At 43.7% G+C, this 19,647-nt stretch overlaps 1 protein-coding gene across 1 annotated transcript; it reads left to right on the top strand.

Moving 5' to 3' along the window:
- Positions 1–122: 122 nt before the first annotated feature.
- LOC119389353 (protein-S-isoprenylcysteine O-methyltransferase) lies at positions 123–14,039 on the top strand. The gene is made up of 4 exons (XM_037656574.2): positions 123–368; positions 3,166–3,427; positions 7,107–7,324; positions 13,156–14,039. Exons 1-4 carry the CDS (start codon positions 165–167, stop codon positions 13,336–13,338), a joined length of 867 nt encoding a protein of 288 aa, XP_037512502.1. The 5' UTR covers positions 123–164; the 3' UTR covers positions 13,339–14,039.
- The last annotated feature ends 5,608 nt before the right edge of the window (positions 14,040–19,647 follow it).

A 19,647-nucleotide genomic window follows, 5' to 3' on the forward strand; every position in this document is an offset into this window, starting at 1 on the left:
GGATGAACGTTAACAACATAGAGTTAGTTAACAAAGTGCCACTTTCGGTTCTCAACTGTTAAAAGTGATTTGTTAGTAATTAATGCTAAACATGAGAGTGTGCCGCCTCATGTTATAACCATAAGACAAGAGGGGGCGTGGGCGGCGACCTGAATGCATCAATCATGGCGCTTAGCACGAATGGAAGGATCAGTCTTTACTGCTTCTGTTTAGCGTCTAGCGTCGTGCTTATTTCTTTAACTGGTGCCTTAGGTCGGCTACTCCACTATGTTGTCGAAGACTACTGGCTCCTTCTCGCTACGGTGTACTCCACGTGTATTCACTCTGCCCTGTACATTTTTTACAAACCCCGCGGAAATGCGTATAAGGTATGCTTGTGCATTCGTTTCGTGATCAATAATTTTCGCTTGGTTGCGGATGGGAGGTAACTGCGCTGTGCGAATTACACTGCACGGTTTCACCACCTGTCACATGTCGCCTTCTCTGACAGGGTGTCGGCTGAACGATCTGTGTTTCGAGAAATGCAGTCAGCCGCGGTAGTAGAACCTCGTTGATGACAGGTTCCCCTTTCGTGCGACTTGCGGGTTCCCGGTTGGGCGCGCAGGCCACCCCGGCATGGGCACTTCTGCGGCCCTGTATGCCTCCTTGTTTGATTACGAATAAAGTATTTATTATTCCCGGGGCCAACGTTCGCTATATCGTTATCAAGCGAAAGTGCGCGATCTAGATAGAAACGCTCAAAGTGCCAAAGGTTCGCTAAGAAATGCCTCGCATTTAAACACCGAAGCACAACTCATGTACGGTTTAAAGTGACCTACCTTATGCATCAGTCTGCATTGGCTGAAAGAACGTGTCGCGAGATCGCTGTCGCCGGCAACGACACATTTGATTGCTCGCCCATGCAAACACAGTTGTTTTAACTGATCTGACAAGTATTGCTGGTCACATCCGGAAAAACATTGTTGAGACTGCACATGATGCGACTGTAACTTCCTTGTTGCATTAGCTAAATGAGGACTTAGGTGCTAGCACGCTTGTACTCATTGTGGCAGTAACCAAATACAATTACCTTATTCAAACATGTTACTGTCCGATGAAAATAACTAAGCAGTAGCTAACATATAATCACAACCATATGGAAATAACATGACCAACAAAACACAGTAGCCCCCTTGGTTCTCTAGAGTGCTTATCAGGGCTGGTTGCTACAGCCTCCAGCATTTTTAACTATATTGTGTGAGCGCCAACCGCACGCAGTATCAGCACCTTACAAAACGGCAATAATCTGCGAGACAGGTAGTAGTATGCGCAGGCGCACAAAGCAGCACTGGCGTAAGCGTCGTCTGCCACGCTGCGGTCTCGCAGATTATCGCCGTTGTAAGGCGCTGATACTGCGTGCGGTCGACACTCGCGTGATATAGTTAAAAATGCTGGCAGCTGTACAGTCCCGCTCAATATGACTTGCAACACGGGAGCGCGTGGCTTCACGAGTTTAAGGATTGTGCATTCCTTCCACTAGCCCTTAATTCTACAACTAAACACTGTTCTCTCACTGGAGGATGTTCCCGAATAAGAAAATAATATTTAGTTACAGAAATGAAGCAAGTTGAAGCCATGCTCAATCTTTAAACTCGTGAGGCAAAGCGCTCCCGTGTTGCAAGTCATATTACGCGGAACTGTACATGTCCATAGAAAATGAGAAACAGCGCGAACCACAGGACAGAGATGGACTGTCTGACAACCAGCACTTTATTGCGCACAAGGCAGTATACATACGCACATGGATCATGAAAGGGTGCGAGATAAAGGACAACAGTTCTAAATCAGTGACGAGGTATCTGCGTTAACAAATCCATACGACCAACGTGAAAGGGTATGCCACTTGCTTGGAAGGAACACTCGCGCATATGTTGCCTTTTTTGTCGATGCACGGCTAAGTGGCTGCCTTAGAGAACACCGATAGAGAGTTCTGTTGGCAGCCATGTACAGCTGTATCTGTGGCTGTCGTGCTGTATTTGATCCCTGCAGCATACTAATAATGGAATTGGTTACCAAAAATAATTGAACTACTGTGAATGTTACCAAGTAAAAGTGATTGATCAATTCCAAAACTGCCAAAAAACATAAGTGAAAAATAATTGACTACTTCTTTGTCGTGTACAAGTTGTGCAGCTGGGCAGTACCAATGAGTCTTTTTTTTTTTATGAAAATTTCTATTTTCAGAAAGAAAAAGTAGCTAAATGACGGTGACAGTGATGCTAGAAATTTTGTAGTATGGTTTAATTGTTCCCCTGGAAATGTTACTTAATATTTCTGAAGCTGTTGTTTCAAATTAGCTCCTGTGGTGGCACATCAATCTTCAGATTTTGAAGGGGCAAATAACATCCCAATTTTCTAAAAGGGTGTCATATCTTACATTGATGCTCTGTTCAGAAAACCCACCTTCACGAGCTAGTATGTCTGACCACTAATAAGCTCCATAGAAATAGCTACCCATGGAGGGGAATATATGTAATTTGAGATTTAAAGATGGTGAGGCATTCAATTTTCCCTCGAGGAATGTCACCAGGGCCAAGTAAGTCACTGCTACAACCAGCAGTAGCCAGAAACCTTTTCAAGCCTGACATTCCTTAAAGGGGCCCTGCAACACTTTTCCAGGTAATCATCGAATGGCTCCATTAAATGAGCTGATTGCCTCGCAAATCAACTGCTGCAAAAATTTTTAGGATCTGTCAAGTACGAGCGGAGTTACGGGGATTTCTCGTGTGCTTCAGGCGCTTTCACTCTCCTTTCGTACCAGTGAGTGCGCTGAAAGCTGCGCAGGCGGAGTTGACAAGGGGACAAGAAGATGTGTCCCTTCGTCAATGCACGTCATGACCCTGAGCACTTTCTTTTTTTTTCTTCGAACGCACCGCTTACTTTCAGTGTGATGGCGAGCGCAGGCACGTCACGGCATCCCACTGCCACTGCAGTGACTATGCAGCTCACGATGCTCATATCTGCCAGTGGCCATGGATTTTGTGTTTATGGTGTGGTAATTTGGGTTTATGGCATCATTTGTCGAGACAAAAGGGAACGATTTCTGGCTGCCTTTGAGAAGTAATTGTAAATTGGCTAGAACTTGAAAAGGGCAAAGTGGTAATTGAGAAATCGCTTTTCTTGAAGGTCGTATGGAGAGCTGCACTGCTTGGCACCGGGATGGGGCTTGGTATCCTCACCAGTGTCCATGGGCCTCACTCGTGGCGGGTGTTCGGCTGGTACCTGGCACTGCTCAGCAGCTTCCACTTCTCCGAGTACTTTGTCACAGCAGTCACAAACCCCAAGGCACTGACTCTCGACTCATTTCTGCTGAACCACAGTCGAGAATATGGTGTTGCAGCGGCATGCAGCTGGCTAGAATTCCTCATTGAGAGATCCATCGCTTCTGGTAAGTTAGCCCAAACTTTGTCGTGCATATTTATTTTATTTGTTAGGATTACTTCAGACACAGAGGTGGTCTTGAATGGCAAGGCCAAAGCAGAACATTGTCTGTCTGACCAAGGCCTTGTCACCCGTACATTGCTTACAGTGAGGCAGCGTAGGATACAACAGCATACATAACATTTGTGCAATGGAAGAACTAACAGCATAAGCTATTGGGGCAGATGAATTAAATATGTATACTTTTCTAAAATTGCTAGGCAAGAACAAATTAAGTCAATAGCAGTAATAAATGTTTACAAGCTTAATATGAAACTGACTTAAATAATTATGCGTATAACACACATACAGCCATATATCAAATGCAGTAAAACCTGTTAGCACTCACTCAATCATGAATTGAACACAGATATATTTTTATAGCATTTTTAAAGCAGTTGAACGATCTGTAGGTTTTAAGGTTAGTGCCCTGGCTACTATAAGCTGTCTCAGTAGACAAAGAAAAAAGCAAGCATGTTATCAGTTTGCAAGCATTGTGAGAAAAGTTCTAGGGCTGATATTGGTGAAATTGTTTATCTAACTTGGCTAGGTTTTGACAAAGTAGTCTCTCTCACTGTGCACAGCTGTCATTGTTTTCTTGGGCTCATGGAAGCAAGCAGAAGAAGCTTCATCTGGGATGTGCACATTAGTTGAAGCAGTCCAGATTGCTGTCGCATCTTCACGACATTTTCCCTTCCACGTGGGGAAACATGTTTATCAAGTAGAGCAAGTAGCGGTTAAAGGTACTGACAACCGGCCAGATCGTGTCGCAAGACACTGGTGGAAGTGGAAAGTCGGTGAACTATAGTGGCAGAATCGAGCATTCCTTTTGCGATTTGAATAGGATTAGTGTTTCCAAATTGCATTTGAAAGTCAGAAAAACCGGCGCATTGCATTGCCTGGTACTGTGCGAATTGGTTGTTCGGAACACTCTACGTAGTTTGCTGTTGTTTAGGCACACCACGACTCGTGCCTAAAACTACATTCCGTATATTACTAGGCACACGTGCTTTACTCTACGATTATTACAAGATAAAACGAGTTTACACTGAGAAGTGGCAATGCCTTTGCAGCAACTAGTGGAATCGTCTTGAGCTGTAGTGCGTGCGCTGCGGAAGACTTGAAGCTCGACTGGTTTAAGAGAGAGGTGAAGAACATTTAGGTTCAAGTGCTCATTGTGCTCTTCGGTGCAAAGAGCCATTGTCATGGAGCGTGGCAAGCTACTGTCACCTGCAAACACAGCTAAAGGGGCTGGCACCTGAGGACCCATTACGAGCTTCGATTAACTAGTGTAACTACTCCAAGAAAACCTGCCAGCTGTGAACTCGGGCTTCTTGATTGATATCGAGGAGCTATTCTACTCGATTCCCAAGTTGAATTTTACGTTTGCACCAAATGGTCTCTTCTGTGGCAGTCCAGCCACCACAGAGCCCTGATCACTTCTGAGGGCATAATGCTCCAAGGCAGGGAGTACTAGAACACCCAGAGCCACCCTGCAGAGAGGCCCTGAAGAGCCAGAGTTCTTCAGCCATACCAGCTGGAAAACTCAGTTACGAAACCTGGACACAGCCATGAACGAATTTGTGGAGGACAGCAAACCGACACACCACCTGGGTGTGAGGACAGAGAACACACTGCAGCCTTTGCTGTTATTGCGTAAGTTACCACAGCAAAACTAATGTGAAGTACTTTCAAGAAAGGTTAGCTAGCTAGGTAGCTGCCTACGTCTGCATGTTCTTGTGGTCGTCTCCGTAACTTGGTGTAAACCAAAATTAGCATAGGAGAAAACTGGTGCGTAACAAACACGATTACCAGTTCATGACATGAATAACGTGCCATGCTTGTCACTTACAACATGAAACCCTTCCCTCATTCACTTGTGGCACATAGCCGCCTATCACGGCCCGTGCAATGCAGCTATGTGCCACCCGTGACTTAAGGTCTATATCAACACAGCAACGGCGAGAATAGACTTTGGATATGTTCACACCACAGCGTTAAGGAGCCCGTGTCACAAAAAATACTGATAGACGCAAAGAATAAAAATCATGGGTCCAGCCGGAATCAAACCCAGGAAGCCTGCGTGGCAGTCAAGTATCCTACAACAGAGGCACATCAGTGCTTGAAACTGCTGCAGGAAAAGACTCTATACAGTTGTCATGTTGGGCCAACACCAATTGTGGTTGCAGCGTTTGCCAACTGCTTTGATAACAATGTAGTAAACATTACATATGCACAACTATGACTCAACAAGCTATGGTCAAACATTGCTCGATTCCGGCGGAGTATTGCAATGGCCGCTGTTGTGATACGCACCTCATCGCACCGTAGCGTACAATTCGTTTTGATAAAACTGACATATGTGCTTGAACGTGTGTAGCGATCTTACCTCGGATCACGAGCTACCTTTTAGGCGTCGGTGATCTCGACGTGCGCACTAAGCCTTCAATATTCCCACAACTACTCAATTTATGCAACAATGTTGATCCAGATCGTAACATATGGCTCAAAAAAAAAAAGCACACAAGTGGCCTAGGCAGCTACTCGCTGAATAGTTTTGATGAAAGCAATTCCCACAACGTGTGAGATCTGCCGGAATTTTTTGCATCAATCGTTTTGACACCAACATCGCGGGACGCCGATGCAGACAGTCAATTTTCACGTTTGATGAGGCATTCAACACTTTCACCTGAATATGCAACAGAATATGTTGCCATGACGACATGTAGTACACAAAAACAACTAGAAGCCACTACAAAAGAATTAAACTAGAACTACAAGTCTGTTACAACATAAACCAAAAAGCTGTGCAAACCTGGTTCAGAAAATGCAGTAAATGTTTGGAATCACGTAAATTAGTTAAAATATGTGTCTGTTAAGGTATAAAATATGTAGATCTTCCTTTCATAAGGTGCTAAAAACGTGTCATGTTACCGAAAAAGAAGTAATTTTTTATAATTAAAGTGTACTTTTCGTAAAGGAAGATCTTGTAACAGAGAGAATGCGCTGTTCGTAGAAGTAAGTATCACACAGAAGACATTCTATATATGTGAATCGTGGTGAAATAGTCTGTTTATGATTATGGCATCTTTGTAATAGGCAGTTAGTGATGTGTAGCATGGGAACGTAACACACTAAATTTGAAGAGTTGATTTCTTTTAAATAAATTTTGAAGAATGGACAAATGTGAAGAATATGTATCGCCAAAAAAATTACACAATCTGACTATTACATATATCCGTAATATTGGAGTATTTGATCATAGCAAATTGTAAGAACTCATTTGGTACCCTTAAATGATTTGGCAGCACGAATGACAAAATTACCCTCTGTTTTGGTCATGTAGACTCTGTGAAATGCTGCTATAGTTCAGGTAAAACCTCCTTGCTTGGATATTAAATCTTTTGGCTGAGACTGTACACTCGAACCTCCATATAACAAACATGGCTATAACCAATTTTCTGTTACAACGAAGCAAAGGAGGAAGTGTGTTGCCATTCACACAGTGCAATGAGAATACGTTTTTTTTTTTCGGATATAAGGAAGCCATTTTCGTCTCAGATGCAACTGTATTATGATGAGGTTTCGCTGTAGATTTTTAGTTATTCTATGTCGTAGAGTTTCAAAAGTTGCCATTTTTGTTCTAGGCCTGAAGCAAATATGGTGGATCAGCTACATGGGCCTGACAATGTGCGTGGTCGGTGAAGGGTTGCGTAAAGCAGCCATGCTCACAGCAGGCACCAACTTCAACCACATCATACAAAACCACCGGGAGCAGGGTCACGTGCTGGTCACCCATGGCGTGTACGCCCTGTGTCGGCATCCATCCTATGTCGGCTGGTTCCTGTGGTCTATCGGCACTCAGGTCCTCTTTCCTTGCAACATATCCTAATTTTTGATAACACATGGCAACTGTTCCAACACAAGTGCAATTTTGAGATGTCTGGTATGTGTTGCATTGCAGGAATTCTTAAAGGAGCTCTGATATCAAATTTACGTGTGTCAATCTGTACGCTTCATGAGTAGTTATCGGCCCCCTAGCAGTGATTCGTGACTCAAAATGCAACAAAGGGATGGATAAATATCTCTTATATTGATTAATATGACCACTATCGAGCATGAATGAAAACAGGTGTCAAGCCCACCAATTCGCAGTGCTGCAGTGCTGCCTCATGGTTGCCTTTAGGCTGCACCCCAGCTGATCACGTGGCCACAGAGAGAAGTAACGGGGTGTTTCGACTGCTAGGCGCACATGTGCAATCATGTCACCAGCATCGCTGTCGTCACCGTCAACAGTTTCGCAAGTGATGAAGACAACATTCTAGAATCGGGAATTGCCACAATTCACGACATCGAGAATCATTTTTGCCTTGACCCTTTGTAAAGCAGCAGTTCAGAAATGGACATCGTTCCAAGCAGCGAAAAGGAAGTGCCTGGTGACGCATACTTGGGCCATGCTCGCTGGTATGTCGCAATTAGCTATATTACAGAATTTTAGCGTGTACGGCGTTCCGGTATATGCAGGGGGGTATACAGAATATCAGGTTGCTGGACAATGATATCGACATCTTGTGAGGTTTTGGGCAACCACAGTGATACGTGCATTTCTTTGGTTTTGCCGAGTGTCCGTGACAAAAAAAAGTTTAAAAAGGGAACACATTCGGAATTATGCCACAAATGTACACCAGCAGAGAAGTAGAATACACTAGGTTTCTGCAATAACACCTCTGTGCTTGACAGGTTCTTCTTTGTGCCACCAGGTAGCCCCACCTATGTGGCCTCTCACATTTACTGCTACGGTAACCCGGTATTACGCTCACGCAAATAAGTCTATGGACAAACTAAAGTTCTCTATTAATGCTATCTGCCTGTTGTTGCTGATGATACTTCTCTGTACTCTACATTCCTATACCAGCTCCACTTTGATAACTTGTGGTCGTATTGGCGTGTACTGTAACCGTAATGAAACAACACACTTTTTCCGCGCTTCGAAGAGCACTACTGCAGCGAGCGATGGTTCCCCGACGTGCTGGTTGAAGAGCACAGAACAAATCATTCGAAACGGCGCGACAAAGATCAGGCAGGAGGAGTGAGGAGGGCCATTGAGAGTGAGAGCATTGCCAGGCATTGGCGCCAGTCTGCACCACGACATAAGACCCAGATCGCCTACACCGAACACGTTGCAGTAATATTGATATTGAAGGGTGCCAAATGCCCTGTTGAGCTAGCAGACGTATACCGGTATGCCCTCAAAATAAAACAACTTCTACGTGACATACACCATTCATGTTTCGCCAAAAAGACTTATGCATACCGTGCAGTCAAATGAAGGCCACATCTCAAGCTTGAAATTTTACGTCAATGCCCCTTTAAAGGGAGACTAAAGTGAAAAGCAATTATTCCCGTATCAGCAAATTATCTTTTCACATTACCAAAAACACAACTCTTGCTGCGATAAGACAGAGGTAAGTGAGAAAATGTGGAAAAGGAACCTGCAGGTGACGACGCCACCTTGAAATTTCCACACCATCTCTAACTGACGTCGTATATTTTGATGGTGCCTACACGGCTCTTAGTTGGTGAAAATGAAGCACATTGTTCTGAGGGGCCGGAAACTCGACATACCAAGTTTCATGAAATTTTGTTGAGCCAATGTAGCTAAAATATGAAAAGAACAGGTTGAATTCACTGATGTCACGCTTATGTTCATGTGCAAAGATTTCAGCGTGGAATTTAAAGATGAGACTCTGACCTTCATTTTCACTTCTGAAAAATAATAAACTGTGGTGTTGAAATTAATGGCAATAAAGTTCCCAAAGGATAATTTATCAGTCTAACTTGATTCATTGGTCTCTCTGGTGTCCCTGAAAGTTGGGCTCCACGGAACCCAAGGGTTTCGTAAAAGGCCTTTTATGGTTCCTCGAGCAGTCAGGATTAATGCGCCACAATCTTGCTTTACCCTCAGTAGCGTGCAGCACTGAGTTTATTGGTGTAGAGAAGGAAATTTGTATTGGGGGGGGGGGCATTTTGTTCATGATTCTTGTTGCGCTTCGGATTACGAAGCAAGGACGAGACGGGAACTGTGGGACAAGTGGTCTCCATCTTGTCCTCGTTTCGTAATCCGAAGCGCAACAAGAAATCATGAACCACCACCAATTAGTCCAATTCATCGCTCTGATAAACATTGCATTTTGTAATTAAAAGAAAAGCATCGCGCACTACGTCTACACATTGGAAGTCTGTAAGCAGCAAGCGACCTGTGTGGCAGTAGTGTTAAGAAGCACACTTTGAAATTTATGCGACTTGCAGACCCATGGTGGCCGTAAGCACTGAGAGCTTTTAATTTTTGCTTGCAAGTGCAATTTGTAAATTGTGTGCAGGAATCAATTCCAAAATTCTGCAAGCCAAGAGCCACATATCTGCTTTGTGAAGTACTCTTGTTGCTGATGAATCATGATATTGGCCACTTAAAGAGACACTAAAGGCAAATAACAATTTATGTCAGAGTGAAAGCTCAATGTATGACAACGTCTAAAATGGCAATATTATCAACAGCAGTGCCCTACTTACCAAGAAATTAGGCCAAATGTATCACACGATGAGCGCCACGAGCGGCACATTTTAGAAATGATCCTGATGACGTGGGAGAGTTCGACTACAATTAATCACTCATAATCAAACTAGCTGCAATAAATAAAGAACCTTCCGTGTATCAAGAGACATAATAAAATGCTGCTTGTTCGTTTCTGTTTGATTCATGGAAAAAAGAACCTCCTTGGTGTTGCCATGGGGAACGGCACGCGTGGTTCAAAGGTTCCGTTTTCGCCGAACTGCGCTTCGCCCGCCACCCTGCTTCGCTCACGCGGTTGCGTCTCAGTGGTAGTTTCGGTATCGCGTACTGCCACGTGTGTTTTGCACACTCGTGAAACTCACTCTGACAGAAAGTTCGACAAAATGCCGCATGCATGTGATGTTGCTGGATGCCCGAATGGCGCTCGCCGCCAGTGCATGCCGCAGCACAGTGAAGGCGGGCAACGTTAGGCACGGCAGCAGTGACGTGAGAAACACCGCTTTCAGGCGGGTGATTTGAAGTGCGCTAACGCGATGCGGACCACTAAAACGTGATTTTATTTCAAAATAAGCTTTTCCTTGGCACAAAAGTAGCACTATGAGGTTTCTGGACCATTATTTCAACAATCAACGTCGACTTAATATTTGCCTTTAGTGTCCCTTTAAATGGCATTTTGTAAATGACATGTTGACACATTACTTGTGGCTCATGGTGTGCTGCCACCTGCACCCTACTATTCTTTATACAGACTGGTTTGCCGCTACACTACATGGCTTTTGTAACCAAATTGTGTGACGAGTGATTTGATAACATGAGAGGCGCCTCTTAGTGCCAGCTGTGGGCTACACAAGTGTTCAGGCGTAGCTTTTCTGCCAGTATATGTAAGGCCACTCTGCAGCGTGATTGACGCGTAAACTTTCTTTTTCAAGAAATAAAACTTGGTTTTTGTAGCTCTGATGCTTCATTCACGATAGCACACCATTTGCAGCATACACTTTATGAGGTGGAGCAGTACGAAGAATAAAAATATGTACATCTAATATGTACAGGGGTGTTCAAAAGTTCCCAGGCCGCTATTCCATGTAATCCTATGGCATCGCGGCCTGGGGACTTTTGACCACCCCTGTACGTTCTTGTGTGCTTGTATCGATAAAAATAGGGGAGAGATTCTATGCCACTTAGAAAAAGCTCGTGGGCTTCCTCAAGGTCAGAAAGTTTGAGAACCCCTGTAGTAAAGCATAAAAGGGGTGCCAAACTTGTGATTGATTACCATTCCTTAGATAAATGGCTGGACCAATGCAAGAAGACATAGTACTAAAAGAATTTTTGAGGGGCATGCATTTGACTAGCAACGCTTCCATATTGTTTGGTACAAAGTGGGAAGATAGTAATATAATCACGTAGTAGAACCTCATTGATACATTCATGCCTGTCATGTTTTCTCAGACGTGGGTCCCATTTAGTTGCCATGAGATCAGGTCTCCCATTTGTTACGTTTCTCTTCATCGTTGCCTCATCCAAAAGCTGCTGTGGCACGCCATCAATGAGGCAGCATTTGTTGTTGGCATCTCTGTGACAATGTTGGTGCTGAAGATGGTTATTTGGCAGAACCTACGGTGCAGTGCAGAAGGACTGCTATCAGAGTGTCAGAGTCTACAATCTCAACACGGTATACAAAATCAGAGTCAACAAGAAGCACCAAGATGGTGTACACTGTCTAAAGAATTTCAGTGCCTTACACGATTGCTCTGCTATACACACGGTCAAACCAGGATATATTGATCCCAAAGGGGACAGCAAGTTCAGTACATACATCGATATTTGTAAATACGATATATAATACTATCCAACTATCTGAAAAGCTCTGTGGGTTTCAGACAGTTTCTTAATATTGTGAAAAGCATGAAGATACAGAGTTCTCTCTTGAAAGATATGTTCAGTGCATAAGTTTACATTACTGTTCATTTTTTGTAGTTTAATAAATAATTTTTATAAAAATAGAATTTAAAATTGACGCTTCGGTGCCGCTCAGCAGGCCCAACAGTGGCACACAGGAAGGCTATAACAAATGGGAATCGCAGAGAGGTTGTCGCAGCTAAACACAGAAGTTCACGATTGAATTATGTAGTAATATGTTGCATCTTGCCACGTTCACTTGATCTGAGAAATGCTGGCACGGCGCAGGTGAAAAGCTAAAGTGTGTGAGGTCCGCAGTCTCGTCGCAGCAGCTGCTGCAGCGTATGCACTTTTCCCGTGAGCACTTGCGCGTCTGTTGGTGGTGCTCGTGTACTTGAAGGAGCTGTAATCTTCGAAGCTCCTTGTCCCAATGCTCTACATTCTAATAAGCCGGGCTAGGCATCGTTTTACGAGATACGCTTTCAGCACCTGTATTTAATTGTAGTAGCTTACAGAAGCGGTGCAGCATTGCCCATCAGTCATCTAGACCGTCAGTTAGCACAGAATGTTCCACTTTCGGCATCGTTTTGTAATCTGTGTAAACCACTTGTTAGTCAGCATACTTGAATGAATGCACTCATATCTAATATGTGACTTTATGTCTTAGTCACTTTCAGTGAATCGGGCTAGACATTAGCAAGACCAGAAAAATAACGTAAGTGCCAGGATGCACTGAATTTGCCGTGTTATCTTCTGGCTGTAATATTTTCACTGCAACTTTACATTTGATAAAAAAAATCGCAAAATTTTTTCACTACAGCATAGCCTTGGCTTGGTTTAGAATGTTGATTTGCTGTACTATGTCAGAGCCGTGGTGGGAAGGAAAAAAAGATGAGAACAACCTAATAGGGCAGGAGCTACGGTAAAGCAGTGTTATTGAAACATGTGGCTCCATTCTGAGAGGGCTGGTATGCTTATGTGCTTAGATGGATTCGCACAACTCCAGGTGACTGATTGATTTCCTACTATAAACCACGTGTTGCTTTGTTAAAACCAACTATAATTACTTATTTTTTGACCATGCAAAGTGAGGTGTCAATAACATGCTGTTTCCACTTTCTTCTGTACCGTTTCTAAAATGTTGAACTGCCAGCACTATGCATTCATACCAACATTTAACATTGGACTGCGTGAGCAGGCTTTGTCAACTGCTGCCTTTGTGTTTTCAGGTTGTCCTGGTCAACCCAATCTGCACTGTGGCCTATACTCTTGCATCGTGGAAGTTTTTCAGGACAAGGGTTGAGGAGGAAGAGATAACACTGCTGACCTTCTTTGGTGAAGATTATGTGCAATACCAGAAGCGGACTTGTACAGGCCTCCCCTTCATTCGTGGCTTTCGTGCTGAAGTCTGAACCTTGTGGGGGCTTTTTTTTATGGGGGGAGGGGCGAATTAACTCCCAGAATCTGAGTTGACGCCTCCTGTCAATCTTGGCATGGCGGTGGCATTTCAGTGCCAAAGAAGCACGAAAGTGCCTCTGTACTTATATATGGGTACTTTTGAAAAAAAAAACCCCAGGTGGTCAAAATTAACTCCAAGTTCCTGCAGCGTCCCTCATCAGCTATTGGCCCTGAAGTGTGATGTTACTTGTGCAAGTACCAGGAAGCATTCACACATCCTCCCCACATGACGTCTTGTGTACTTTTTATTCCTTGCCTGTGATGTTTCCAGCTAATGGGTCAATATATGAGGTACAGTCCTTGCAGATTGGAACACGACAATTTGGGGCCTTCAAGCCTTCAACTAGGTGACATTGTACACCTTGTAAAATTATATTACTGCAAAAGTGTATAAACCATCGAAACTACTGCCTTGCTTGCGCTTTAGACATAAGGCACCTCGAATTTTTACTGTTCTCCCAGTGCTGTTCAGTATGCTCACGTCAACACAATTCTGCAGTTAAAAAAGTGTTTATGTCCCACGATTTACACTTTCAATTGAGAATTAATTTTTACTTATGTCCTCTAGGAAATGAGCAATTATTGATGGAAATGCTTGTCTTTTGTGTTGCTGGAGTGACTGCAATGAGCAGTAAAATGGTTTTCTTTTTCGTGATGGAATGACAGTCATTGTGGAGGATCACCTTTGAATGCTTGCTTGACAAGTGTTCTAGTGAAGTTCTTCTGCCTCCACAACCCATGATGCATTGGCAGAGGGACCACAGTACGTGTTAATAACCCTTCTTATATTTTGCAACAGTGTAACGGCTAACTATCAGTGCTAAATGAGTCGGACATCCTGACAAAAACATCATACGGAAATGTAAGTGCTTAGTCACAGAGAACTACAACTGATATCAAAACAAAACTGCTAGTTAGGGCTATAATAGGAAATGGCAATTCTTACCATTTATAATAACAGCAGGGGTTTGTTAACCACATGGTTCTAAAAGAATCCCGAGTGGAGGTGGACAACAGTATGAAGGGGCAAAGATATGCAGGAGAAGTCACAGATGTTTTTCCAGCGAGTGAGCATAGACATTTTTCTGTTCATTATGCACAGGCACAGACTGCTTGTCTTGTGACATGGTAGTGGCTCTCATGACAAAAACACACAAGAGAAGCCCTAGCATTTGCCGCTAGGACTTTGTCTCTGACTGGCGTTGCACAAAAGTCAGACTGGAGTTTTGCAAGATGCTTAGCACTACCTGTCAGAGCGAGAATCAAAGAATTGAGTAGTGCAAAGTCTGACTCCCTTGCAAAGTTTGCTGTGGAACCAGGAACAATTAGCGAGTGCAAAAAAATGATTTAGCTTAATATTGCTTGTGTTTTGCACATTTAACTTTCAGAAAGAGAGCTATGAATTTCTCTCCGCTAGTCGGACACGCCACCATTGCACCGAACTGCCACGAAGTGCTTGTTGGATCACTCGCCAGAACCTTGGTGAAAACTAAAGCAAACGCGACAGCTGTCGTATGAAGTGGAAAGGCGAGAGTGCTGGATACGAGTCATTGAACGTGTTGGGTAAGTGAATTACTCGTGTTCTCCTCAGCCGGTCGGATGAGAAAGTGTGATAATGTGGCTCTGCTGTTATTGTTTGGCATAGCCCTGACAGAGAACCGTGGTAACCTTGACTATCATGCTCAGCAGAGCCTCTAACCGCAGCGCGCACCGTGTAACACTGAGTGAGCAACTAGAAGCAGACTCGAGACATGCGTGATAAACACACACACCGCCACCTCCCATAATCTGAATTGGTTGTCACCGCACAGCATGGCACACGTATGTTTTGAAGGCTCAGTGATCCGGTTTTAACTAGAAAATGCCAACACATGCGTCATACAAGTAAATCACAAAATGTTGGTCGTCGCCACCTTCAGGTTTGTTTTGGCTTCAGTTTTACCATGTGAAAGTGGATACGCACATATCCCCATTTGCAGTATATACAAACGGAAGACAACCGTCAACAGAACATTCGAAGATGCCTAATAAAACAGTCCAATGCACAGGAAGCGAAAGCTGAAGGGAGAATGCAAGTGAAAAGGCGAAAATAGCCAGGGTCATTCGTCCGTGACAAAGCGAGCTTTGTAATTGCTTTTCGTAATTAAGATACTAAATGGCTAACTCACTTGATTGTGTATGTACTTAATTGCTTTGAAATTGTGTATATATACCCAAATTTACGCATATAGGTGCTAAAGAACGGACGTGGGAGGCATGCCTTGAACTTGATGTCGTGCTATGCTCGTTTGTAGTTGTGATTTGCAGTGTGCTGAAATAACCGAAACTTCTTTTGCATTGTGCCTGCATTGTGCCTTTGATGAGCTTCCTACTTTTCGGAAGCATGGATTGGTGGAAGAAGCTTTCCAGGTCCTTGATTTTCAGGAAACCGGGCCTCGACACACTGTTGTGGTCTACGCACATTCGCTTGCGGACGGCTCTCTTTGCACTACACAGCTAGCGCCAGGGCTGCGATGAGGGGGCGTTTTTCTTTTCGCAGCACCGCCTGTGCAGAGTCTGACATCTATAAGCGTAGTTGGATGTTTTCTGGGGTTTAATGGATCAAAGCGACTCAGGCTATGAGAGATGCCTTACTGGAGGGCTCCGGATTATTTCGACCACGAACATGCACTGAAATCGCATAGTATGTGGGCTCTCTAGCGTTTTGCCATTAGTTTGGTAAATGTGCTATATGGAGAAGTGTACATTGTGAATTAAGAAAAGTGTCTATTAAGGAAGGTAGAAGAAAATTCCATTTCTTGGTGGTGATGAAACATGATGAAAGCTAGTTGCACTGCGAGATTATGAATTGACTGCCTAAGGAAAGGAGTCGTATATGTGCAAAACTGTGCAACAATGTGGAGGACATGCACTACAATAGTACTTTGTGAAGAAGTTCAAATACATGCTGTGGCATTGTGCTGCCAAGTATTGGGGCATGGCTTCAATTCCTGACCATGGACCATCGTAGTGGCATTTCAGTGGGGAAGAAACACACAAATGCCTCTATACTTAGACATAGGTATTAAAAAAAAAAAAAAAAACAGGTGGTTAAATTTAACTCTGAGATTCCTACTACAGAATCCCTCATAATCATTACTGTAATATTTGCATAAAAATTAAATATTTTTCAGTGACAAGCTATGTTGGGTCAGCTTTCCCCTTTTTCTTTTGTCAGTTCAGAAGCACTTTTTGCAGCAATGCAGTGGCTGAAATTACTTATTATATAAACTAGGTAGGTACAGGGCAGTCATTAAAATAAAATTGGGGCAGCTACACACTATAGGACCTTAGAAGTCCGCAGCATTTCCTCCTCAAAAGCAGATACACACAATCATGCACCAATGGGCGTGCGCTTCAGACCGACGGCATGAGCCGGATGGCCAACGATGCCGCCTTTAGAGAACATTGCCGAGTGCGTGAGCGGCAGGGGCGTAGCCAGAAATTTTTTTCGGGGGGGGGTTCAACCATACTTTGTGTATGTTCGTGCGTGTGTTTGTATGTGCGCGTGTATATATACGCAAGCAAAACTGAAAAATTTCGGGGGGGGGGGGGGGGTTCGACCCCCCCCCCCCCCCCCCCAACCCCCTCCTGGCTACGGCCCTGGTGAGCGGGATTTTTTCTTTAGTCACGGAGGCGATCGGCTGCCGCGCTTCGTCCGTTTGGGCGGGGCCTCTCCGGACTTCTTAAGTTGTATCCGACTGTAGCGGTGCGAAGACAGCAGAAACAGCAGAGCTGGTGACGTTGCCCTCACTTCCCTTTCCCACCCTCTTGCTATGCTATAGAAAAAGAAAGCATAGCATAGCCATGTATATATCATGGATATGTTATGCTTTCTCTCTTTCTTGTTCTCTCGCCCATAGCACTGCAATCATGTTTCCCATGAATGCCATGCTCTGCTAGCGTGCCTGGATGGCCGAGTGGCTACGACGCTCGCCTTTGGTCCGTGGGCACCCGGGCTTGAATCCCGCCTTGCCAAGAAATATTATTTTGTTTTAACTTATTTAATCTCCTCCTCCTTTCCTTCCTCCAACACGTTGCCAGGCAGTGTAGTCGGCGAAACCAGGCGCACTGCCTGGCAGCCAACCACTTTGCAGCTGTGCAAAGTGGTTGCGAAGCAACGCGAGTTTCTGCAAACGATGCAGTGCCGAACCTCGAGCTTAAACAGCTCCGCTGTGAAAGAGTTCCGTCTTTAATTAAAAAGGGAATTGTAGCCCTCGTTTCAAAATGCAGTAGTTTAGACTTGTGACCATTTGAAAACATAAGTTCTTATACATGTCATAAAGAAATTGTCTTTCTATTTGAACTAATGAGCCCTGTGCTTTGTATGAGTGCTAATGCAAGCACGAACAATCCAAAAAATGCTCAGTCAAGTGAACATACTTATCCTTCAAAAACACAACAGTGACATATGTAGTAAAACAAGACTGAATTGATTGCAGTCAATTCTGTTGAATATATAAAGCAACATGATGCAAAAAGTTCGGGTCAGAAAGGTGAAGTTTATTATTTCGAACTCTGACAAAGGTGAGCTTCACTGCATATTTGAATCTTACTGCGGTATTTGCATGTGTGTAAAAGACTGTGTTTTATTCAAGTCCGCCCTTACCTGAACAAGCTGAGCTCTTTGAATTGCTTTGCTCTCAAACACGACTTGAAGCATTTTCTTCATACGATGTCATTTTGAAATGCATTAGACTAGCATTAATTCGACCTTGACCGAAAGGCCGAACCAGCACTTAAAACGTTTCTGCGAGACCAAACTTCTGTCATTTCGATCCTAAATTTAGCCTTTGCCGGATGATTCAAACATAGCCGATCACCTTGCATATGCTGCTTGATGTCCATGCCGATAGCAGCAGCATCCACCCTCACGGCACTTGGGGAATAGAGAACTCATGTCCTGTTGAAATCACCTATTTACAACTTCTCTCAGGACACGAAAACAGTAGCTCACAATGAATTATTACAGCTTTAGCGATCCTAAGGTGCGCTTTTATTTCCAAGAAAATTCATCCAAAAATAAGTATGTTTTCATGTATTCTGGAAAAGTACACGCACCACAGGACGAAGCGGTCTCGTGTCGGCCACCACCTTGCTTGCAATTGTTGAGGGGCCGTTTAATAAATGTAGGACACCAAATGTGCTGTCAACCCTCAGGAGGACAACAGATTTTGCTCTCAGTGGCCTAAGAGTGATAAATAAAGTCTCATTACATGAAGATGAAGTTTCCTTGCATTGCCTTTTTTCTACTGCCAGAATCGTATATGTGGCGTTTTTCTTGCTGAAAAATCAGGTGCACATTCAATTTTCACGTAGTTTGGGTGACACTTCCAAGTTGACTTTCTTTCTACCCAGAAAATGTGGGCTTGCGTTCAATTCGGGGACATGTTACAATCGAGTAGAGTACTACCAAATGAGCTAGTGGAACGTTTTGTTGTTTTTCCAGCCTTTTTCTTCATTCAAGCCACCAAACAGTTGCTTCCCTTGAGGGTGAAATTAATAAAGAGTCTACATGTTAGCCAGCTGGGGGCAAAGGAAAGTTTCATGTTCTTAACATCACTTTTCATTGGGAGTTTACAGTGCAATGAATTCATCCTGAGGGCTGCATGAAAATTGAAATAGCCACAGATTAGTCTCGCTCATCATCTTGCAAGTACGATTTTTATGAGCTTGGCTGATGCACCATTTGGAAAAGCTTAAGCACACATGCTGCCGTTAAACAGTTCTTGAGACAACTTATGTCATAGCTAACAGAACGGCACAGCAAAAAATTGGTGGACATATCGATATTTGTCTTCATGCACATGAAACAGGTCTGCAAATGTGGGTTAGTTCTTAAATTAATTGTGGAGGATTAACTCGTAATTATTCAGGGGGGAGAAACAACACTTGAAATATTTATGAATGAAAGAACTTTTTTATTAGAAGTTTAGTTTACTTCACAGGTCTCGCAAAAACATTTTGTTACCAAGCGAAAAACAAATGCTCATGGGAAACGTCCGCCTCAAACTTAATAATTGCAGTGCAGTCCGACTCAAAAACAGAGCAAAACCGACTCCCTCACGCCGCAATGCGCGACTGATAAGCGAACCGGTGTGGAATTGCATAACGAACTAGCGTGTGCCGTGAGTAGAGATAAGCGGGTCTGCTTGGTCGAAACAGCTGCGCCGGCGCAGCAATGAGCCAAGTTATGCCCGAGTTAACATATGCTCTTCGCAACT

Source organism: Rhipicephalus sanguineus, chromosome 4 (genome assembly GCF_013339695.2).
Source record: "Rhipicephalus sanguineus isolate Rsan-2018 chromosome 4, BIME_Rsan_1.4, whole genome shotgun sequence".
Lineage (NCBI taxonomy): Eukaryota > Metazoa > Arthropoda > Arachnida > Ixodida > Ixodidae > Rhipicephalus > Rhipicephalus sanguineus.